This window comes from Chroicocephalus ridibundus, chromosome 14 (assembly GCF_963924245.1).
Source record: "Chroicocephalus ridibundus chromosome 14, bChrRid1.1, whole genome shotgun sequence".
NCBI classification, from domain to species: Eukaryota; Metazoa; Chordata; class Aves; order Charadriiformes; family Laridae; genus Chroicocephalus; species Chroicocephalus ridibundus.
In genome coordinates this window covers 8,252,531-8,276,619 of record NC_086297.1, presented here as the reverse complement: position 1 = coordinate 8,276,619, position 24,089 = coordinate 8,252,531, and the positions used below count along the sequence as shown (strand labels likewise).

General features: G+C 47.3%; 1 protein-coding gene across 2 annotated transcripts; it reads right to left on the bottom strand.

The window, feature by feature from the left end:
• Window positions 1-15,555: 15,555 nt before the first annotated feature.
• MCHR1 (melanin concentrating hormone receptor 1) lies at window positions 15,556-21,653 on the bottom strand. Of its 2 annotated transcripts, none has more exons than XM_063352136.1 (2): window positions 21,175-21,653; window positions 15,556-17,684 (listed from the first exon to the last, which is right to left on the bottom strand). In XM_063352136.1, exons 1-2 carry the CDS (start codon window positions 21,230-21,232, stop codon window positions 16,642-16,644), a joined length of 1,101 nt encoding a protein of 366 aa, XP_063208206.1. In that variant the 5' UTR covers window positions 21,233-21,653; the 3' UTR covers window positions 15,556-16,641. The 2 variants fall into 2 exon arrangements, with proteins under 2 accessions (XP_063208206.1, XP_063208207.1); XM_063352137.1 differs by having other exon boundaries at window positions 15,556-17,681.
• Window positions 21,654-24,089: the final 2,436 nt, after the last annotated feature.

Here is a 24,089-nt window from a genome sequence, read left to right as displayed (position 1 = left end):
GGATTCTGCTTTGGATGAGCCTGTTCACCCCCATCCTATCCAAGTGAAGTAGTGCTGTTACTTCTCCTGTAGCCTGTAGTGTACCTTATAGGATAAAGGAGAGCGTTACCCAGTGCTGGCAGTCCTTCACTGCCTCTCTGCCATTGCCTTCACTCCCCAGTGTGCTTGAAAAACTGGATAGTTTTGCCTACCAGTTTGGGAAAAATTTGTCTACACAGCACTGGAGCGAAGACCTCCAGAAACCTGTCCTGTATCACTGCCTGATGCTCATGCTGGAGACCCACCACCCCACAGAGACAGATATGTGATCTTCCCAAAGGGGAGTTTGTGGTGTGTGGAGCTGCCGTCTGCCTGCATGGCTGTTGGGAAAAGCAGCACTGCTGACTTTTTCCTTGCCTGAAACCTCTTGGTTTTGCTTTTTGCCACTTTAATTCTCCATAGGCAAAAACATGAGTCTCCAGCTTGAGCTGAATGATCAAATCAAACCCTTGTGAGCAGCTGTTGCTCAGCTCACAGCTGGGAGTGGGGTCCTTTCTGGAGGATGCAGCACACAGACCTGGGCTGACCTCAGCTGCAAAGGGCATCTGTGAAGTTGTGCATTGCTCTGACAACTCAGATGCTAAAACTCCCCCAAGCCTTGCTGCTCTGCATGATTCATCTGTTCGAGCTTTGTGTCTCAGTGCTCCTGCTCCTTGCCTCTGGTTAGAGGCGGCATGGCAACCACTGCCAGTAAATCAGCCAGAAAAGCACCGTTTCCATTTCTTGTTTAAAAACAGTGGTTGCACTAAAAATACCTCTGCCCCTGCAACCCAGACGGTGAATGGAGGAGTTGTCGGGGGCCGCAGGGGCCCAGCGGACTGCTTAGCATGACAATAGATCTCTCTAATTGTTCATAGGCGAGGTTTGGTGTCGGGTGGGTGAGATGAAGAGGCTGTTTGGTGATTCATAGGTGAGTCATGAGTCTTTTGGCTGAAGGGGGAAGTGTTGCCCCCCAGTTGGAGCAAGGGGAGAGGACTCGACTGAGCTCTAAACTTTAAACTATATGAGGTCAAGGGTGTCCTTCCACAAAGGTCTTGGCAGGTGCTTGCTGCTGAAAGGTGTCCAGCTGCCTTATGGTGTGGCTGCTCAGCAAACTAGGGACTGGCTTGGGTTGGGTTAAGTGTATTCTAATTAATCCTGAGCTATTAACCACTGCACAAATGCAGCTCTGTTGCCCCATCTTTAAGGTAGGATGACCTGGCCCTGCTCAGATCTGAAGGATTTTCTGGTTTTGCAGCTCTTTAAGAATAAAGAACATGAAAGGTTGAGCCTTAATTGTGGTTTTAAATTAATTTAAATCTCTTGGAAAAACTGCAGGTAGAAGTAGAGATTTGGGAGGATAAAGTGCCTTGCTGCAGGGGCAGCTGGTTTGGCAGTCTGAAGACCAGGATTTGGGGTGTCTATGAAGCTCGTCTGCCTTCTTGCAGGGTTAAAACTGGTTGAGGAGCTGCAGCTGTCACTGAGCAGGGTCTTTATTTCGGCTGGAAGACTAAGACAGCTGCTGAGGCCATTTTCCTCCTCTGCTGGCCTGCAACAGTGCTGCCTAGTTGCTTCTCCTCCACCACTTTAACTCATAAGGGAAATGAGTTTCTGGAGCTGTTGCTTGGTGTTTCTTTTGAGGAGAAGTAAGCGGGGAAATGCTAATGGGTAAATGCAGTGCTTTTCCCCTCACCAGTCCTCTTAGGTTTGAGTTAAAATGCATTCAGGCTCCTGGGAGGAAGAGGAGTGCCTCCGATGTGGTAGTCTTAGTCTTGGTTTTTCATTTAATTTAGCATAATTTTGTGGCCTGTCTCAAAAGGCCTTATTAGCAAGATAGGGTGTGAATTCAGTGTGAAGGCACTAGGAGCAGCACTGCCTACGGCAGCAATGTGCATGGTGATGTGGTTCATAGTCCCAGTCTAGCTGTCTGGTTTGATTTTTAACTGCTGCTGCCCTTTCCTTCAGAGGCAGTTTTCCTCTCAAGGTGGAGAAAATGATATGTGATCCTGGGGAGAGATTCATCACAGCTGGCGCGTACTCCACTGATGCTGACCCTGTTATGGCAGAATTGAAATGCCGGAGGGTTAGGGGCCTGTCATGCCCAGCACCAATAGTTAAGGATAAGAACCCAAAATGACTTGTGGTTATGCGTTGACAAGTGGGTGGGAAAGACCTCACAAGCACATCTTGCAGGCACCCTCCAGGTGTTTGGAGAGCTGAGAACTTGCTGCTGTCTATCCTTGTAGCCCCTGAAAAGGCTGGCTTCCTGTGCTGTGGGACAGAGGAGGAGGAAGGATGCTGCCCATGTTATTGGGTTATAGATGGTGTCAAGTCTGTGTGGTGGTCCTGAATTCTTGGGGGCTGACGCACTGCAGGCATTTCATATAAGTCAGGTATTTATACTGGAATCATGCCCAAAAGGCCAGAACTGGAGATACAGGATGGGAGTTGCTGTGTCAGACACAATAAGACATAATGATTCTCTGGGCTTCCAGCCTTTGCTGCTTGAGGAAAAAGGGAGGGGAACAACCCCAGGTGTCTGAATTCAAACCAACAAATGTGCAGAGGCTGCTGTGTGCTGATGGGCAGGAGGCACTTGGTGCTTTGAGGTGAGCTTATGCTGCCAAGCCCTGCTGGCACAGCCCTCCTCCATGAGCTGAGCTGCCTGACAGAGCCGGTGAAGATGAGCCCTCGCTCACTGTGCAGATACACACGGGATGTCACTGTCAGGGGTTGCAGAGTCAGACTGGGGAGCACCTTGGCTGTGGGTTGGAAGCCCTGTGAGAAGCAGTGTGGCCAAACCTCAGCATCTTATGGCTGTATTTGTTAAACCTGATGGAAATGGCCTTTTCTGCCCTGCCTTTGTGAAGCCCTAGCTTCTGGGGAGAGCTAAAACTTGGTAACAGCATCCAATGGGAGCTTTAGTCTCCTATCTAATGACTCACTGATATAGCTATCAGCTCATTTCTGCATGCTGCTCTACCTAAACGGACAGTTAATTTGCTTGTAGCAGGCACTACTAGTTTTGACCCCTTATCCGCTTTGTTATTGATGTAACTGCACCCAGCCACAAATTAATTGGCTGCTGTTTTGTTTGCCCAGAGCAAATTGCTTGTAGATGTATCATAAATTCATAGATGGTAGACTAGATTGGTGGGGTGCTGGGTGTCTTCTACACCCCTGTGTATCAAACTCTGATTAACAACTCGTAGTGCTTGGAGGGAGGGAGGTGTGCTCCAGAGCAAAGTCGTCATGGCCCTGGGTGCCTACAGCCTTTGTCAGGGAGCTTGAGAAGAGGCAAAAATAAGAGGAGGATGGTGCTGGGTAACCTTTGAAGTTAGCAGCTTTTTGTGGAAGTAGCTTAGTGCCATTTGTCCTCTCCCCCATGCCAGGCCATTGGAGTCTGTGGTGCAGAGAGATGCTGCGGGTTGGGGTGAGCCCTGCAGAGCTGGGAGTGAACTGTGGTGTGCCTGCTGTCGGAGCGAGGGTTGGCTTGAGGTGCTGGGCTTGAAGTGCTTTATATCCTGCACATGCAGGCTGGTTCTTTCATTTGGTTTATCTTCACCCAGTACAAGCACAGCTTAAGTGAAGTATTCCCTCTCTTCATGGCATTGACGGAAGTCTAACATCAACGATCTTAAACTAATGATATGTTGAAAGCTCAAGGCTAAGGGAGCAGGAATTAATATCCTTGAGACCTGTCTAGTTCTGCCTCTTCTGACACCTCCTAATTTTCCATGTAAATTGGCTTATGGATCTTTGGCTCAAAGGCTGTGTTGTGTGCTGGGGGAGTCTGGCGTGTCTGCTAGGAAATTATCCAGCGTAATGGCAGGGTTATAATTGTGCTGTAGCTATTCAGATCTGCCTCCCCTGTGTGGACGCCCTATCTGTGACTATCTGAATAATCACTGCATTTATAGCAGTTTAGCGTGCATTTCTGGTTTGTTAAACGCTGTATGCCACTATGCGACAGGCCCGTGTGTGCACAGTCGTGCTCATAATAAAACATGATGTTTAATCCTTCTGTTATATTGACTCAACCATGGACGAACAGCAGGATAGTTCTTACGCGCACACACCTAGAAGAATAAGCTCAGGCTTTGGCTTATCCAGCTAAAGTAAATTTGCCCAGAATTTTGCAGGAAGTAAATAAAGGTGCGAGCACAGCTGCAGGGAAATCCATTCAAAAGGTATTGATTCACTGAATTCTGTATCTGTTACTGTACAACAGTACAGATGGAAGTCTGTTTCTGACTTCACAGAAAATCAAATGCAGATGGTGACTCTTAAAATTAGTTCTACAATAGGGAAAAAAAGCTGTGCCAGTCATTCAATCAGCTGAAATTTGTTCAGCTTTTAAATTAAAAAAGGCCTTTTGACTAGCTGTGCTTTAAGTGCTGCTGATTTGAGCTGTATAGCACAATGAGAACTTGTCCCTCAACACAAATGTAATAAAAACAAGGTACGGAAAGAGCAAGTGTCTCTTTGCTCTGTGAGTTTGCGATTGGAAAATTCCCTCAATTTGCACACAGCAATGCTCCTTACTTTTAAGGGCTGAGCTGAAGATGGGAACCATAGTAACATCAATAACAAATTCCCAGAAGAAAGGGAAGTTTTGCTGAAAAATTGTCCCCATTTGACTCTGGAAGATGGTTCTGGAAACAAACCTGCGTGAACCTGGAGGCACAGCCAGGCATGTGCCAGGCCTGGTGGCTGTGCCTGTGATGGGTGCTCAGGGGATGATGCTGCCCCTTTCTCAGGTGCAGATCCGCTCAGCAGGCTGCTGGGATGAGCTCAGGCTCAGCCCAATGAAGCCTGGCAGTTGCTTGCAGGTAGACGTGTGTAAGGGCAGGGACCTTTCCTAAGTCTAGGGCTGAAAATGAAGTCTTCGCTCAGTTCAGTCATCCAGCTTCTAGAATATCTCAGCAGAAATGCTCTGAGTACCAGGTTCATTCTGACTAGTTAAAATATTTTTGTCTATCAGGGAGGAAATTAATATGGAAGCACGCAGACCAGAAGCTCTCACAGGCTCAGGAAGGATCTTTCATTGTTATATTAGCTGGTTATGTTGCCAACATCTCCTTGCTGACACTGAACACTGCTTTGCACTTTCATGGGTTTATTTAGTTTGCTGTACAGGGTGTTTCGGCAACAGCATGGCCAGGGCATGTCGAGGGACGGGAGCCAGAACAGGCGCTGAACGCAGATCTTGAAACCCCTATGCCAGCTGCAAAGCAGTATTATAAGCAGCCAAAATCAACTGTCCTGACAGAGCTACTAGCAAGGCACAAAGACTGCAATAGATTTTTATAAAACTCACCTCTGGTTTTAATTAGCTCAATAATTCCATTTTCAAAGTGTGGTTGAAAGATTCTGAATTGACTTAATTTTTTTTTTCCTCTTTAGTTTCATCCCTAGGAGAAAGTAAGAGGAACTAACTAGTGGAGGTGGTCTCTTTAAAAAGAACCAAATGCACAAATTCTTTCTTTCATAAAGAAACAAGATTGTTTCTCTTTGGCTACTCTTCCCTCAGTGCTGAAATTGTCTGTCTCACTGAATCTCCAGTGCCCATTGCTCCTTCTGAAGCTTAAAACAAGCACCTCAGACACTGGTGGTTTCTCTTGACTATTTCCTCTCCTAAAGTGGCACAAATGGTGCTGACTGGTCTCTTTGCCAAGTCTTTAGAGCTTCCTTGCATCTCTGTCCCTTCCCAGCACCTGTATCATCACCCTTGGTCATGGATCTTTTTTGATTAAAGATGTCTCGCTTCTAGTTATTTGATGAAAACTGACCAACTTTGTCCAGTTGACACACACCATCATGGTGTCCTGACCTTGGAGGCTGGTGGAAACTTCTCCTGGGAACCTAAAAGGAAACATCTAAGTAGAAGCTCAAGGGGTAAAAGTCAGGTCAGGAGTGAAAAGGAGGAAAGAAATTTATGTGAAACTATTGAAATGTTTTTTACCTTGTGTTATCATCCAGGGAAAAGCCTCCAAAGTGCCACTGGCCCATCCCACTTTAAGCCAGAGCGTGTGTGTGCATCTGTGGTTCTCCTGCGTGGGCAAACACTGCTAGACAGACTGAGAGGTTGCTGCTTCACATCACAGTCTGTGCAGAGATGTAAATACCCCAGGGTGAGCAAATAACAGTGGAACAGTCAGGATCTGATGGGTCTTCCTGGAATATATCACTACCACCATGAGCACCAGTTTCTCTAACTGTAAAACTGGGATGAGTTCATTTCTGCCCCCTCTGTAAGTTATGGGCATGGAGTTATTAATGCTCATAACATGGGCCAGAGGGTGTTGCAGAAGTGCCAGCTAAGACAATTTTACAAGCTTCAAAAGTAGTCCAGCATCTGCTAATCAATACTCATTTCCGCTCTCTCTTCTCCCAGCCACCTACGACTCAAGTAAGGCTCTCTTTTCTTTTTTTTTTTTTCTTTTTCCCCTCAAGGTGTTTGCTGCTCACACTAATGCATCCTGAAATACAGCAATTGACACAAAGAATGTCAGATGTGATGTGAAGGAGCAGGATGGGCCACTTGCAGAGCCACTGCTGCCAGCTGTGTCCTTGTTATGTGTGACACTGTCCAAGTGCAGGCAGATGTCTCTCAGGTCACTGAGTGGCTCCTGCTTTCAGACAGCAATTTTTCTTTGTGGAGTTAATAAAACCATCAAGCCATAAAGGTTCCAATTTGGATTTCATGAAGACCAAACCTGTTCTAGCTTTTCCTTTTTTCTGTTTCTTCATCATTTCATTTGGTTAAAAGGAATATATATTTCAAAATGTCTGTAGTCTTCCTATCGTCCTTTATGTTTCATATTTCTCAGTTTCCTTTACCCTGAGATGTATTAGTTTTGCCCTTTTGGGAGTCAGGCTTGTTTGATTGAAAGACTAACAGTAAGCTGAGTTTTGTTTCCTGGTGTCCTGTGTTGCAGGAACCAGCTCTTGTCCCCTCACCACTTCCAGTGCCATCTCCAGATTCCTCTCTCTGTCCAGTGCTTTACAAGTCAAACCTGGTTTGGACAGTACTGCCCTTCTAGCTCATCATCAAGGTGAGGAAGGAGCCAAGTAAAGGAACTGCAGAATTTGCTTAAAATTTGGTTGATATCCTCAGGAGTTACCCCATTCTAGTTGATGGGAGGGTGAGACAGAGCAGGTTTTCTCCTGTTGTGATCTGTGATCATTGCTGCTTCCAAAATGAGACACATCTTCAAAGTTTCCCTTGCAAATGAGTTGGCGGACATCAGCCAACAGCTTCTTGCATGGGGAGAAATGTGATGTGGATTTTCTGCTTGTGAATCTGAAAGTTGGTGAGGTATCATGATACAATTGATCCCATAGCTCTTTCCACAGGAGCTGCAATGAAGGGTTTCTACTGATAAATCCCATTTCTCCAGAGCTTGAAGGAGCTGGACTGTGCCCTGCTGCTTTCTGTCCCAAGATGGCTGTGTTTTGGGGAATGTGTTGTGCAGATGAACTAGCTTCTGCAGTTTTTTTATGGAAAATAAACTCCAAAATATGAACTACTGCCTTTGTTGTCTTTGAGGCCTTTCATCACACTTGTAGCGTCTAACACGGTAGCAAAAGGGTCAAAGAATTCCTACGAAGACCTGATGCTCCTGCAGCATTATTTGAGTTCCTTTACCACATGAACAGTCAGATACAGAATTTAAAATCTGGGCTTCTGCACTGAGCTGTCACAATTGCAGTTCATCAGTATTGATGGTTCATCTTTAAAGAAGAGATTAAACACTCCCGACAGTTCTAATGTATTGCAGCTTGTTACTGGTTGCAGAAGCTTGTTTTCTGCTAATAATTCTGTAAGTTGGCTGCATGTCTCTTAGCCAATCTCATACATGCCTGAAGCAATACTCTCCCTCCTGGGTCACCTCTCACAGCCCACAGGATGTATCTGATATCTTTGCAGCTATTAGAATACGCATGTTTTTAAAGAATTAGTGCAATGAAGTGATTTGGGGAGATTAAAGAGATTAAAGGTTATGTCCTGTCTCTAATATGTCAAGGCTTGGCTGGTCTGCCCGATCCCCTGGCAGCTTTTATCTGTCACTTGTAATGCTGCAGACAAGTGTTTCTGGTAACTTTGTCTTTTCTTGAATCATCTGCTACTCTTTCCTGGTTTCCTTTCCTGCGCTAAAGGACAGAGTCAAGATAAGCAGTTGCTTTTTTCAGCAGTACTGTAGATTATATCTGAGATGACAGCCTAATGCTTTCCAAGGATCAAATGGTCATCATTACTATCCTGTCTCCAGCCACCATCTGAGGTTTGGGTCATTAATACTTGTAAAGCATTTGAGATTATTAGACTCAAGGAACTAGAGGACAGCAACATGTCAGCTTTCATTCTTGGCAGCTCATTTTGGTGGTGAAATCAGACCCTCAAGATGTCAAACTCCACTCTTGGGCAGCCACAGAAGAACATTCTGGCATGACTCAGACCTTGTTTTGCTTGGCTTTTCTCTAATCCCATGTCATTAATTTCAGTGGAGGCAGTGGTGTGAGTAAGAGCAGACTGGATTTCCTTCTGTGGTCATGCAGCAAAGGGGGTCTGAGGCTGCCTGTGCAATTGGCCTGTTTCCCTGTGTGATCACAGTCCATTCAATTGCCCAATGAGCATTAACCTCTTGGATGCACGTGTGCAAGGTATGAGGTGCTGTCCCATTCTGGAAAGGATTAAATATCTGTCTGAACATAGATGCTGGGACTGGTCAGAGAGGGCATTGAGGCTGAGTGGTACCTGCACCCTTTTAACATGTCAGTTTGGTCATGGGACATATTTGTGTGTTCAAGGCAGCTTCCTGGGTTACAAGTGAGTTAGACCATATATGTGCAAAAGGAGATGTGATATGGAAACACAGTGGACCGCTTGGGATCTGGTCCACAGCTGCCCCATGTCTACCCCTAGCAGACTTTGTGGTGTCCATCACAGCTTCCACATTTACAGCTTGGTTTATAATCTCCTCCTGTTCAGTCTTTCAAGTCTTTCCTCTCCAAGCACAGATGATAACTTGTAAAGTCTCACAAACGTGTGAGTTGGGAATTATTGCTGCTATAGAAATTTCTCTAAGCTTGAGGAAACTAAGGCAGCAAGAAGGAAAAGGGAAGATAGCCATGAAACAAGGGACTAAGTCTACCTGTGGCCTGTCTGGAAACTTTTGTAAAGAAAGAGGCACTGATGTAAACTCAGCCAAGCCTCCATGTGCAGCTATGTGGCCAGCTCTGTGCAGCCTTGATTGAGACAACAGTGTCCTCCCTGATCTTACATCCACACACCAACACTTCTTCTATGTACTTTAGCCAAATCTGGAGATGAGAAAATAACAGGGTATCAAACAGTGGAGCTCTAATCCATCCCTAGCAGCCCTGAGCTTGGACACAATGCCACATGGGTAGGAAAGATGATAAATCAGGCCGGTGGTGTGGAGATGTGGGCAGTGAGCGGCTCACACGGTAGCTGGCAGCTGTGATGTGGGCTGCAGATGCTCCCAGAGTACCTTTCTGGGTGATGGGATCCCCTTTGGGGCTCCATAAACCTGATGGCAGAGGGGCTTGGTGCAGTTTGCCAGCCTGAATGTGGATGGATCATGCCTGGGGGATCATGACTGTAGCCATGGCATCTAGTGTAGATAGGTGAGGCAGATGGAGAAGTGCACATCCAGCTCCCAGGAGCCCTGGGAAAGGCTTCCATTTGTGTCCATTGCCATGGCAGTGTGTGATGCTTTCCTGCCCCAAAGGGCTTGCTGGAGTCTCTGTGGTGAGGAGGGGGTCTCTGTTTTCTGTGTGCCTGTTTCTGTGCACTCACACGTGCTTAGCTGGCACTGGAGCTATGGGGAAGATGCCTGCCTGCCCTTCTGCTCCAAAGGAGTTTGAAGATAAATAAGGGGTTCTCAGGTGCATTTAGGTCCCTATGCTGGCTCTTCTAAGAACTAACCACCCAGACTAACTTCTTTTCCCATCCTGTAGCCTTCAGCTTACCAGGAGATCTTCTAGTAGGACTAGGGGTAAAGCCAAAACCTGACTGTACTCAGCATAGCCCTTTTTCCCAACTGCTCACAAAGCTGGTCTGCTCCTCTTCCCTCTAAAACCAGCAGTAATTAGCTATGCTGTGGCTATATAGTGAACAGCAGGCTGGATTTGCTGTGTGAAGCCTCCCTGAACACCCATGAGACATCCTAATTACCTTGATTGGGTCATTATGATACAGGGTTGATGGAGAGATGTTGGAATGTTGTCTTGCTTTTTTTTCTTTCACCCTGAGTGTGTCAGGAAAAGAGGGGGGAGGTCTCATTAAGATCCCCCCAAGAAAGACGTGTAATTTATTTCACACTGAACAATTAATGTTTCCCGTGCTGTAGAAAGACTGAATATTAATTCCAGCAAATGGGTCCCCTCTCATTGAGCTGCCAGTGTTTGTGGTGTTAAATGTAGAGATTGTGTCAGTACTGTCTGGGGGCCATGGCTTGGCACAACACGCCTCAGCCCAAGAGCAAGTGTTTATGTGCTTTCTTCAGTGGCAGCAGTTGGCTGGGGAAAAGTATCTGGACTCAAATAAAAGCAAAGCCAGGCAACTTGTTCTCAATCTGAGAGGTGATGTTTTACTCTTTCTCTTCTGAAGCAGTTTCCATGTTGATAACATGACAAATTTACATTGCCAGAGCACTTAGAGGTCTAAATTGGGGATTATGGGCTGGGAGGTTGTAATGACTTGATCTTTAAAAAATAAAAAAAGGTGGGGGAGGGGATTAAATCCCTAAAAATGCCTTGTGCAAGTTGAAATCCAAAGTCTTCGTTTATGAGCAGACAGGAAGGAAGGCAGAGGGAACCCTGATGTGAATAGTCTTCTCCTTTCTAAACCTGTTACCATTTCTCAGTGGGAGGGATCCGGCTGCTGGAGAAGGTGCACCTCCAAGAACCAGACTCCTAGTGGAATAAGTCAATAATAGCTTTGAGAAACTCTCATCAGTTATAACTTCACCCACTGTTTCCATCACCATGCTTATCCCTATCAAATGCTCTATGCCAAAATGCGTGCAAAAATGTTAGTGTTTGTCTTTCTGCGGTCAAGTCCCATGGGAGAAAAGGTAGAGGACTGCATCCCTGAGCCTGCAGTGGGTGTGAGAAGCGCTGCTCCTGGATGAGGCAGGAGTCTTCTCCTTGCTGTGGATGCCTAGGGAGAGCTCAGCTTTCTCCTCTGAAGTGTCTGGTGGAGCAGGGCATGGCAGATTGGGATTGCCAAGCTGTTGTGCTTCCAGCAGCATGTGTAGGAAGAGAATCCTAAGAGCTCCTGCAGACTTAGCAAAGGCAACTTAATAACCAAACACCAGAATAATTAAAATGATGTCACTGACTCTCAGCCTGCCTATTCTGCGAGTGGAAACCTGCAGGGGATAGAAGAGCATAGGTTGGAGGGAAGGGCTGACTCATCTGTTAACTTAGTTTTAAGTGGAAGAAATAAGGTTTAAGGCCTAAACCAAAACCTGTGTGTGTCACTGTTTAACTGAAGCTCAAAAAGTCACTGCCCCAAAGGCGTTTCTGTGGAGCCAGACCCTGCAGATCTCCTTTTCTCATGCGGTGCCGGATGATGATGCAGTCAGTACCTGAGGTAGAGTCCTCTCCCTGTTGTGCTAAAAACCCACTGGCTGCTGTGGTGTAAACTGAAACTCAGCCTGGTGCGACGGGCAGAACTTGTCTCTCATTTGCAGGGGACTAACCCTGTATGGACCTGCAGGATGGGGCCTTCAGTCTTCAGTGGTGCTTCTGTTGTTCAGCTGCTGTGCTTGGGGAGGGCGATGCCGGTGTAGTCTGACTTTGCTTTGGAGGAGGAATCCTTTATACAAAGGCTTGCCCCTAGGGAGTGTTGATGTGACTCCAACAGCATTTAGAGATGGTGAAAGGTACTGAGCTGACAACCCTGGGGGCTTTTCTAACATGCTTGTCCTCAGCATATCCAGAAGTGCTTATGAAAGCACCACTCTATGTGCACCATCATGTCTCATACTGAAGTAAGCCACTTCTCAAATGTAACTTTGGAGTTGTTGAAGCCTGGCTTTACCCTTCAAGAGAAGCCAGTGCTGCTGCTCTCCCATGAGCCAGACTGGGAGACCAGGAGTGATGATTTCCATAGCCAACACTACCATACGGGTAGAAAGATGCTGTGAGAGGAACAACTGGTGAGTCCTGTACAATCATAGGAGCTGTTTCCAAATGGGATACAGGTAGGGAACAAAGGTTCTAAGAGCAGGTATCATCTCTTGTGCCCTCCTGCAATCAGGGTCTACATGTCTTAACCAAGGTTTTGCTTCCAGTGGTGCAGTGAGTTCCCTGTTCAAATGCTGCCCTGTAAATACAGCTTCAAAATACATCTTCTGTTGCCTGGAGGCAACAAAGGGCCCTCATCTGCTGGAGGAACCGTCCAATAGGAGATGCGGGCTGTAGGCGAGGCATCCCTCCCCTTTTACTTCTCTACTGTTGGTGAGACTTTCCTGTGTCCTGTCCCCTCTCCAGCCCCACAGCAGGGATGGAGCAAGTGGAAAGGCTGCAGGGGTGTGAGGGTTTAGCTGTTTGCTTTGCTGATGGGAGGTGAGTGAGGAAGGGCATTGCTGTGTGATCCCTGCATCTGGCAGGAGGACTAATGCAAAATGAGTGGGCTGGGAACATATCTGTACCTGCTGTGTGGCTCCTCTCGCACCTGTGAGTCTGTTGAATGAAATGCGTCCAATTAGCAACTCAGGAGGACTGATGAAACATGATTAGTCAGGTTCTGGCTGTGTCCCAGGGGCCAGTGAGTCACCCCACCTTTCCCTCCTCCCCACACAGCAGCTGCCAGCATTGTGCTCACTCTCCAACATGGCTGCAGCTTGCTCCTGGGCAGGTTTAGCTGTGCAGAGATTTCAGCTGAAGAATGGTTTCTGGGGAAGGATGCCACCAGCCTGCTGCCTGGCAGGGCTTTGGGGACCTCAGCTCCAGCTTCTAATTTGGGCTGCCTTGGCAGAGCTGTGACTGTGGGGAAGGCAGGAGTATATTTTACTGCCCAGTGTGGACATGGGGATCTGCATAGTGGAAAAGAGGTAACTTGGAAGGGTCAGCCAGGGACTGAATCCTGTAGCAACCAGCCAAGAGGGCTCTGTCGCTAGCTGGGAAAGTTGGAGTGAAAGTAACTGGACCATCTGCCCCTCGTGGGAGTTTATCAAGAGCAGAGCTGTGACATGTGGCTTCAGTTGCACCTCTAAGGACAAGGAGGGGAAGAAGAGGGGGTGGAAAGTGAACCCATCTGTCTTCTTGCTGTCTGGCAAGGCAGCTCACGAACACACAGAAAAGTGGTGGCAGAAGGAGCTGAGGAAATTTGTCTCAGGCTGTTGATCTGAACCACCAGATTGAATAGTTTCTTTCTATCACCCCTTGGTTTTGGGGGTGTTTTCCCCCCTGCTATTTAGCTGGATTTCCCTGAGTTTCCTTCAAGCAAGAGAGACAATGGGCTGTGTATGGGGGCAGGACTGCAGGGAAACCTGTGTCTTATCTCTGTGCCCTTCTCACTGTGCCTTTCAGACAAAAGCGCTTCAGCTGCCTATCTCTGTACGTGTAGCTGTGTCCTTTTCTACTTAGAGATGCCTTTTATTCAGGCTCTGCAATCAGTAACCGAGGCACTGAGACAGGGGGATCACATAATAAATACAAAGAGTGGAATAGACAAAGAGGTAAAACTGAACACAAACCAGAACGTCAACAGACTCTCCAACTTAAAAAAGCCAGCTCTGAAAAATAGAGAAAAGGGGTAGGGTGGTTGGAATAGGTCACACCAAGGTGCACAGAGACTGTATAGCTACTGGAAGTCCTTACCTTAATCCCCTAGGTAGGGGGACACCTCCAAAGGCCTTTGATCAAAAGGTTTGTGTTCAAAGGAGAGGCTTTTGTTCATCTTTCCCTGTGCTTTGGGGTGATTTAGGGAAGACAGCAAAAAGCTGTCTGTTCTTTGCTAGTTTCCTTTGTCTGTACCTCTCTTCCCAACATCTCAGCATCCACAAGTATCTGCCTCCTTGTCTTCCCAACTTGCTACAGCTTTTATGGATATATACACGCGCATATATATATATATATGGAAAGGGAGGGGAGCCCACAGCCAGCATTTAGACCTCTGGACTAGGAAAACCCTCGGGGACAGGCAGGAGGAACATGAGGCAATGGAAACTATGAGCTTTTGCAGAGTGGTGGGAAGTGGCAGGTGCTTCTGCTGGGACAGCAGCTAAATGGGAAGCCTTGTCCCTGGTGTTGGTTCCAGGTCTCACTATCATGGCTTTCCTACTCATGTAAATGAGATCTGAAGGGACTTCAGCCTGAGAAGATGCCTGTATACTGTGCCTTGACTTCAGTGCTATGAGATCTGGAAAAGGTCTACCCTGCAAAGACCCTTTCCAGTGTCACACCAGCTGCTGCTGACCGCCCTTCTTAGCCCCCATGACTTTTAGCACATGTCTTGGCCACACTGGGTCAGACTGACTCACTTAAGACTGGAACAGACTAGTTCAACCATAAACACCTTTACTGTAAGCAAGATAACATCTTCAATGTGCTGCTCTCTGAGCGCCCTGATAATTTAGTCTGTTTTCACTTCTCTCATACTTTCCTCACTGCTACTATTGAAGGAGGAAAAAAACCCACCCAGCCATTACCACCTCCTTTCACAGAGGAGCGTGCCAGTCCTCCCCTTAACTTCCTTCTGGGAGAAAGGTAACACAATAGCTTCCCTTGTGCTGAGAGCAAGTCTGTCTTGGCACATCATACATCTTCCTCGACCTTTGTGCCTGAGCCCTTTGGGGAGAGGGCTGACCAAAGAGCAAAGCAGCTCCCTGAAAACCAGCACAGGTGAAAATTCCTGGCAGTTAAAACAGGGCAAAGATTTTTCAAGTCATAAAGCTTGAAAGCTCCGTACATGTCTGGCTTTATTTCCCAGGGAAATGGGGGTGAAAAGTTGACAAGATACTGTGCAGCTGCAGTGTGGATATGCCGCTAAGGTTGGGTGCAGGTTGACAGAGCCTGGAATGAAAATACAGAGAGATACTCTGTTATAAAGCTTATTCAATGACTCAAAAGCAGCGCACCACATCTGATGATGTCAAAAGTGCTGGTGCTGCACACTGGCCTGCTTTGATCACCAGCGGTGAGTGAATGGCTGTGTGCTCTCTACAGGGTGTAGACTGAAGTATTGTCTGTACTTAAAAACACCTGCAAGTGTGGTGTGTGTGTGTTAGCTGTGCCTGTGGCTGGGGAAGTCCTGTGCAGGTGACACAGTTTGCTGTGTAGCTGTGTAAGGGTGAATTTCTGTTCTGGGTATACCATGGGTGGCTGGTAGCATGAAACCGTAAGTACAGGAACAAATTCTTTTGTGCTGTTTGATGCTTTTAATTCCTCTTTATATTAAATTCATCTACAGTAACCAGTTCCTCCATGTTTGACAAAGTGTTGAACAATGCCTGCATGGTCCCCTGGGAGCCCTGCATAGGCTATCAGTGTAATCCCTCGTGTTTAGCTGATCTGTGCTGTCTTTTCTCTAGTCTTTGTAATGAGCAAAGTTATTTCCTAATCTGTGACTGTTAAAGCTGCACATACAAGCCACGGACATTTAATTTTTCCTCTTTTAACTTTATAAAGCATTTGTTACTTTGAAGAAGCTGCACAAGCAACTCTGCTTCCTCTGAGCTGCCTTTTTGCATCTTCTCGCTCCACAGATCTCTGCACATTGTGTTTCTTGTCATGTTTAAAACCCTCTGCCTGGGGTTCCCCAATGGCTGTGCAGACTGCGAGGCAGAAGAGCAGCATGAGGAACTAGCAGTGTGAAAATCAGCTCATTGGCATGAAAAGCCACAAAGCTGGTGTTAGTAGCAGTAGTTTTGAGAATTATTTGCAGTCCCTTGAAGCAGTGCAATTGTTATCTGCCTGATTTTGCTAGAAATATTTGGGATTAACATCAGAATTAGCCAGTCTTTTAAAATATTTGGCTGCCAAACAATACAGCCTACTGGAGGCAGATGGGGCTGGACCAAAAGGCCAAGTGTCAGACCTAAGCGAGACTTGTGGCCGCAAGACCTTTTTTGTCTGTTTTCTTCTAGGATATGAGCACAGCCATCAAAGTTTGCAGGTCAGATTTCTTACCAAAAATAAATACATGACATTGTGTTTCAGAGGTTCAGGTTTTGAATGAAGAAGCTCTATATTGACATGCTGCTTAGGTATTCTGGTCAGGCCAAGAGGCGGGGAATCACTAGGCAGTGTTGTTGATAGAGGCTTTATTCTTCTAGGGTGAGCATTTCCCCCTTGAAATCCTCTTTCTGTCCTTCCTCTCTTTTCCATTCATCCCTCCGGGGGGACCAGTGTTTTGTGTGATAGAGTCCTCCCGTGCAGGGGTGGAAAGAAGCAGCAGTACACAGCATCTCATAGGCCAGGGGCAGTGTAGGAGCAGAGCCCTGCAATGAAAAAGGGACGCACCTGGACTCTTGGAAGTGGAAGCTTGTGGTTCAAACGCTTCATCAAGAATTGCCTGAAGCTGCTGCTTTTCCATCAACTTATAGATCTGAAGGCTTTTTGCTGCAATCACTTCAGAGTGCCCTAGTGAACAGCCACAGGCAGTGAACGTGGGGAAAAGTCCTCCAGAAACTGAGTCTGCTGGGTGGATTCTGGTGCCAGTTTTAGACATACACTAGCCTCTGTTGTGCTATTGTTGTTGACAGAGCTGCTGTTGCGACATGGCTCTTTTGCAGGGCGGATGGCCACTAAGAACTGGCGCTTGAAGGTCTCACTGAGGGCAATGTAGAGGAAGGGGTTGAGGCAACTGTTGGCATAGCCCAAGCTAATGGCAAAGTTGTAGGCATAAAAGAAGGCCATGGACGGTGTGTCAATGCCGAGGTGAACCAGCTGGAGGATGTAAAAGGGAGCCCAACAAATAAAAAAGGCAGAGCAGATGGCAACTGCCATGCGGGTGACTTTCTTGGTACGTACCTGGAGGCTTCTCTGGGGCAATGGGACCACAGTGGTGGCCATGTGCTGAAGGATCTTAAAATAGACCACACAGATCACAATCAATGGCACAGCGAATGCCAGCATGAACTGATAGAGCGTGAACCAGTAGATATCAGTCTCTGGGTTGGGAAGCAAGAGAGCACAGCGGACAGTCCCATCCTCCAGAGGCATAAGACCTGCGTACATCCATACGGGAATGATGGTCAGGAAGGAGAGGAGCCACACCAAGCAGATAACTAGAGCTGCAACACATGGGGTCCGGACATAGGTAGATTTTAGAGGGTACACAGTTGCTAGGTAACGGTCCAGTGTCATCACTGTAAGGATGTTGGTGCTGGTGATCTGACTGTTGGTGTCCAGGGCAGTGATGATGGTGCACAGGGGAGCTCCGAAGTACCAGGAGCCATTGCCTAGGAGCTGGTGGATGAGAAAAGGCATGCCCAAGAGGAAGAGGAGGTCCACAATGGAGAGGTTGAAGATGAAAATGTCAGGCACGGTTTGTTTGCATCTCAGTTTCTTCTTCTTGACAATAGTGTAGATGACAATGAGGTTCCCCACAATGCCCAGGAAACAGATGATGCTGAAGAGACTGGGCATGATCACGTTGGTGTATGGTGCTGACTTCTCTGCTACTGCCAAAACAAACCAAAGCCATGAGTGCAACCCAGAGGCAACCTCTTTACATCTCTGTGTGCTTGCCCTGTCCTACAGCTGGATCCCCTTCAAAGATGTAGCTTGGAATGATGTTTAAGACCCTCCGCTGTACTGGAGAGGCTTGTAGCTGGGGATTTGACCCTTCCTCCTCTACCACCCAATGCATGCAGCACACCACCTAAATCTGGCCATGTGTAGACTTCTTTCCTAGGCTGCTCTTATGTACTTCTGTCTTGACCTGAACCTCCCCAGCTCTTTTGGGGGGACTAAAGTCAGGTTGGTGTGCCTCTGCACTTGCCAGTGTCTGACAGGGAGTTGATTGTATCTTTTCTGACAGGGAGTGTTGGGTGTCCACCCATTTTGAGGGGAGTGGGTAAGGCAGCTGGTGCTTTCTATATCAGAGAAGTACGCCTCTATGTGGGTGCCAAAATCTGGATATAGTCAATGCTCAAGCTGTTGTGTCAAAAGTTTCAGATCATCTCCTGGGTGGTTTATCTGTTGTATGGTATGAGACACAGAGTTCATTGACCATGCAGGCAGATAACTAATGCTTATCTAAATTGTGAGATCTGGGACTGTACCCTGGCTGTGTCCCACCTCTGTTGTCAGGGTTAGGGCAGACCATGTGCTCCTTTTCATCTTCCTTCCCTGTCCTTCTCCCTTCCTCTAGTTTCTTTTCTAAAAAGAAATCCATGTGTGTGGCCAGACAGGGGTTTGGGAGTATGTTTCAGAGTGGCCCTTCAACAGGGAATGTCCTAGTCGTACATGGAGGGGGAAAAAAAATAACTTAAGCTTGTTGTCTCTGGGTTCTGGATGTAAGTGCATTTCAAAGGTAAAATTCTTGCCTAATAACACATAGCTTATTAGCATTGATGCTTGACTGTTGCTGTTTGGGGTGAGAGGCCCAAACATAATCAAATAGCATTTTGAAGCTGCAAGCCCTCAGTAACAACCAACAGGGATTTCTGTTCTTGGGTACGGAAGGTGGTGTCTAAGGCACTGATTGTGGTGTGCTCTGTTCTGCAAGACTGTCATGTGCAGTGTGTGATGGAGTCTTAAATCACCTTCTCAACTGAGGCAAATCTCATTACTCCTCTGCTATAGGACCTGATTTTTTTCTGGGGAAGGCTTTGTGTGAGTTATTTGTGTGGCTGTTACAAAGACATGCATGACAGCCCCCGAGCCTAGACTGCAAGTGTCTTTCATTGAATTGCAGATAATTCAATGTGGTGTTAATTTGAAATACTTTCAGTCACTGTACTATTCCACCTCCTTAGCAGCCTGTACCTGTAGAAGTGGGGAGGTCTCCTCCAATAGAAACTAGGGGAATCTTGAAAATGAGATTAAGTGAAATAACAGATACTCATAAGGTGTTGTGTGCCAAAGCTGTATCTATTTGCTGAGGTGGTATTTGCTAACTTTGACCTCTAGAATTCTTGAGTACAAACTTCTCCAGATTTACTTTGGTGTGACATAGAAGCTTGACTGAATTGGCAAGACAACTGGGGCCACGTCACTGGCCTGGACAGTGGCTGAAAAAGTGTGTACCATATCAACTGTATGTAATATTTCAGTGCTCTTAAAGTGGCACCTGATGAGCTGCTACTGCCTCAGTCCTTCTGGCACTACAAAGCAGCCAGCTTAGGCATAAGCAAGGCCACGGTCGGAATCTGGTAGAGCTGTTGTAGCACTATTTTATTGTAAAAGCCTCTGGGCAGATGACAGAAAGCAGCCAATGAGGCAAGTGCCTGAAAGTGAAAGCCAGGCTTGGTTGATAAGACAAAAAAGCGTGGTCCAGGCCGTTCATGGGCTTCTAAATGGTCACTGTTCCTCCTGGCTGCTCATTAATGCAAGGAAATGCCCCGAGTTACGTGGCTTTTGGCAGATAACATACTGTCATCAGAACCCTATGGAAACTTTGATACTTAGAATCATAGATTCTTACTTATCTTAGAATCATACTTACTCTTCAGTATCCAGCCTGTGTATGCCCTGGATGTCCAGACACATCCTGTGCCTCCTTAATGCTTGAAGATGGCAGACTAGAAATTGGAAGACAACAGCTGTGGTCCTGCTATTCTGCACGTAGCTATTATGAGTTCTGTTCTCCTCTCTAGTCCCAAACTTTGTTATGAATGTGATGGGAATCGTTTGTATGAGTGAACCGTAAAGGCCACTTGTTTAGCTGGAAATTGGGACAAAATGTCCTGTTCCTGCCATGCAATCAATAGAGGGCTCATGGTGACCCTGTAACACTTGGAATGAGCTCACCTGGCCTAGTGTGCAAGCCCAAAGCTTCAGGTGAAAAGCACTCTCTATAGTGCTGTAGCATCTTTCCTCTTGGTATTGGTACAAGCAGGACTTTCAAGTGTTATTAGCTGGAAGCTAGTGTGAAGCTGTAGTCTGTGTGTGTATTATGGGCTGGAGTCAGAAGTGCATGACTATCAAATACTCAAAAGTTATCTCTTTTCTAAAGCTTCTTTCATCTTGAGATATGGTTGAATCTGAATTTTCGATGCTGCTTCTGTGCGCATCTAAGTGGCTGTACTTTGTTTACTGAAACAGCTACTTCAGGCATTGATTTGTCCTTGCTTGTAGATCTGTGGCTGCCTCTTTAAAAGTCCCAAAGTGGACTGCACTATGTGAACTGAATAAGGACTTTTTTTCTCTAAGGTGATTGTCCTCAGCCATGCCCGTATGCATAGGAAACTACTATTTTACTTTCAGAAGGAAGCATCTAAGGCACACTTTCAGTTTATAAAGGACTTGCTGGTGGAGAGGGAGTCAAAGATCACATTATAAAACACCTTCTGTTGAAGAGTTTCACCAACTTGCACCATTGAGAACTGGTCTGCCTGACCTTAAACCTGGATTTAGGAACAGTGGTAGTATGGAGAAAAAAGGAGATTGGTGGGGACCTCCGCTTCCCTTTGCAGCGATGTCTCACGTTCTGTGCCTTGTTCCCCTCCCTGTCTAGCTGGGCTCTTTCATCTCTTCTCTGCAGCTAAAACCAACAGGCTGCTGGAGTTATTACTGTCTCACAACCAACAGGTAGCGAATCGCTTCAAGCCCCTGGGCCGAGCGGCGGTGGTCGGGCTTTATTTTGGTGCTGTACGGTGTCCCGGGAGGGAGGTCGGGGGCGCGGGGCCCCTCCCCAGCCCCCGGCAGGGGTTGACCCTGTCCTGCCCGCCGTGTGCCGCCCCGCCCGGGGCCCGGAGCTGTCCGCCCTCGGGTGCTGAAGGCGGCTAGTTCCTGCCGGCACCCCGGGGGTGGGGGGCTGTGGAGGGGGCTGTGCCCCTGCCCTCAGCCTCTCCCACTTCATGGGGTACCGGCCGGGCTCAGCGCTGCAGAACAGCGCAAGAGGTATGTGCAGGCGGGCTTTGCCCCGCAAAGCTCCCCACGCCCCGGCCCCAGCACCAGCGCCCCGCCGGGGAGATGCGCCTCTGCCCCGCGCAAACCCCTGCTCACCTGAGCCGTTCCGAGCCTCCGGCGCGGTGAAGTTGCGGGAGGAGTTGGTGGGGGCCATGGCAGTGAGTCCCGGTGGCAGGGATGGAGAAAGTTGGGCAAGTTCCCTCGGCGGATCCGCGGCAACGATGGGATGGGGGCTCCCCCTCTCCCCGCCCGGGCAGACTGGGGCCGAGCAGAGTGTGGGAGGCAGGAGCCCTTCTGCAGCCGGCGAGCAGAGCCTGCGGCTTGGCTGTGCCGCGCTCCGCTCGCCCACTCCCGCCCCTCCGAGCCCGGAGCAGGTACTGACATCAAAGAGCAGCTGACTCCGCCAGCCACGTCGTCTGAGAGCATCCCTCCACCGCCGTCGAGTGGGAGGGAATGTCGGCGCTGAGCGGGGCCGGGGGGAGCTGCCCTCCTCGCGTGGGAGGGGGCCGACCCCCGGCTGGGGGCTCAGCAGTGCCTCGGTAGGGTTGCAGCGGGTGCTCTTTCACATCGCTTCCCCATGCCGCCCCCGAAGGGATGGCTAGGATCTGTGCCTTCCCAATTACAGCCATCCTGCTCTCGCTATCGTCAGAAGAGGAACAGCAGATTTTGCCTTTTAAGTAGCTCTGATCTCCTGCCTTCAGTGTTTATCTTTCTTGCAGAGACACTTGCGGTTTTCATCCCTGAGTCACAGGCACATCCCCACTAGTGGGGCTGGGGAATGTCAAGGCACCAAATTACCCACTGAAAACTCTGTTGCTTTGACCCTCTGACCCCTCTAACTCCAACCTGAGACACTTGTAACTAATTCTCTGCTGTTTTCTGCTGTTCCGCTTCTTGCCACAGCTCATTTGCTTCCTAGCTGCTGAAATTAGCTCTATTGCTAGCTCGGATTCTATTTGTGTTCTACTTCTTGGCCTTAAAAATATTAGGCAAGAACCCCGTTGGGTTTTGAGAAACTGCTTTGCTCTTTTTCTGCGCCTTGCAAGAGCAGTAGCCAGCTCTTTTCTGTGGCTTTGAGCTGAGGATTTTGTTGTGCTTCCTGCCCACTGCTTATACATGATGAGTTAGGTTCCTCCATTATGGTTTGATAAATCACACGTTACCAGGGTGAAAGGATCATTCTGTACCTCTGAGCTGCACTGAAAAAGCATGATGATATGTAAGAAGTCTGCAAGAAAACCAGCAGCAACACGCAGCTTTTTCTCTGTGGTTGAGTGCGGTGTAAGGGATTGGGTTTGCTTTAGAAAAACTACATCTGTCTGCCTGGAAATCTTTTTTTTTTTTTCTGTCTTTTTCTCTGTAATTGCAAAGGCTGGCATCAATCATAAAGATCATATTTTTTTTGAGCTTCATAAGGTTGTATCAAGTGGGACTAGGAGTAATCCATACCATTAAAAATGAAGGCCAGCACACATACCAGCAACAATACCGGTATGGGCTGTAAGCCATATTTGGCAGCAGCATTTTCAGTGTGGGCCTCTTACTATGTTAGCCGAAGGACTTCATCATTATTAGGTTGTCCTCTAGTGGACCAGCGGTAGACAGAAATCTGGAGCATGCTTCGCCCAGGCATTGTAGTTCTTAGGAATTGGAGAAAGGCTGGGGCCAATTTGTCTGGTATGCTGTGAAGTTTTTGCTGAGTCTCTGGAGTTGCCTCAGTCAGTGGTTTGCCCAAGAGGTTTTTCCCTGGCAGATATCCATGGTGTATAAGACACTTTTAAACCTGCGCAGCTTGTGAAAAAGTGGTGTTTCTCAGTCACTTAATATTTTCTTAAAAGACCCTTTTTTTTTCTTGCATCCTGTGCAAATTTTAGTGCTCATCTATATGGTGTTACTACTGCAAAACAAGCTACGGTTTGTGTGCGGGGATTGTGAACCTAAGGCAAAAGAGCTTTGTGAACAGTTTGCTGTCATATGCAGTGAGTGCCTCCATGTAATTTTGCTTAATCCAGTTTTGAAGTACAGAGCATGAGTGTTTGCATGGGAAACGGGTAGGCAGTTGCTATTCCACACATCTTCCCTGCATCGATAAGCTCCTACTCGCTTTCCCTGGAGAGGAACTAGCTATCTTACAGCTTTCAAAGAAAGAACCTGACACTTAAATGTAGCAGTTTCCAAAGCACAGCATTATTTTTAATTTGCAATCTCAAATATTGCTGTTCACTTAGAAACTGCCTTGCATTTGAGGAAGCTGTAATTCCCCCTTCTTAGCTCTAGGGGAAGATAAACCACAACTGCTCTATCCCTGATGCACACATGTCGTAGCTGCAGTGACAAAGCCGTGCTCAGCACTTGAGATTCACTGCACAGCATAGCTATGTGACTGTTTTATTATTGGGCTTTTATATTCAGACCTTGACAAGGCTTGATTCTCCCTTTTTGCGACATCAATAATTTATGGAAGTTCTTGCCCCAAACAGGGGCTGGTGTCTGTAAAACCAGCCCTACCAAGTCAAAGAGATAGAGAGGAGGAGAGGAATATTAACTGCAGCAATTGGTGATGCACAGCGTGGCTGTATGTAGAGCTCGCTGTCACCAGGAGGAGCAGGCATAGTAATCGGCTCATTATCTGTCTGAATACTTGAAGACAGCAGCTCTCTGAAGGACTATTTCTGTGAGTGCTCATCTACTGGAAACTGCAGCAGGACGAGCTCTCCGGGGACTTGGGATATAGGTGAGGAGTTGTACTAACAACTCCATGTAGTGACAAGGAAGATTGAGGTACTAACCCCTTGAAAATGCATCTTAAAAGAGAGATATAGTAATTAACACTTAAGCAGGGAACTGCCGTCTCAACAGCCTGATGATGTAGATAAAGGTGTGTAAATGGAGCTCAGCCCTTGAACATAAAATAAAAAAAATTACTCTTCCTACATACTTGGCATCACCCCTATCCTTAAACCATGCTGTCTGCAACATCGCTGTTATGAAGAAAGATAGTAATCTTCCAG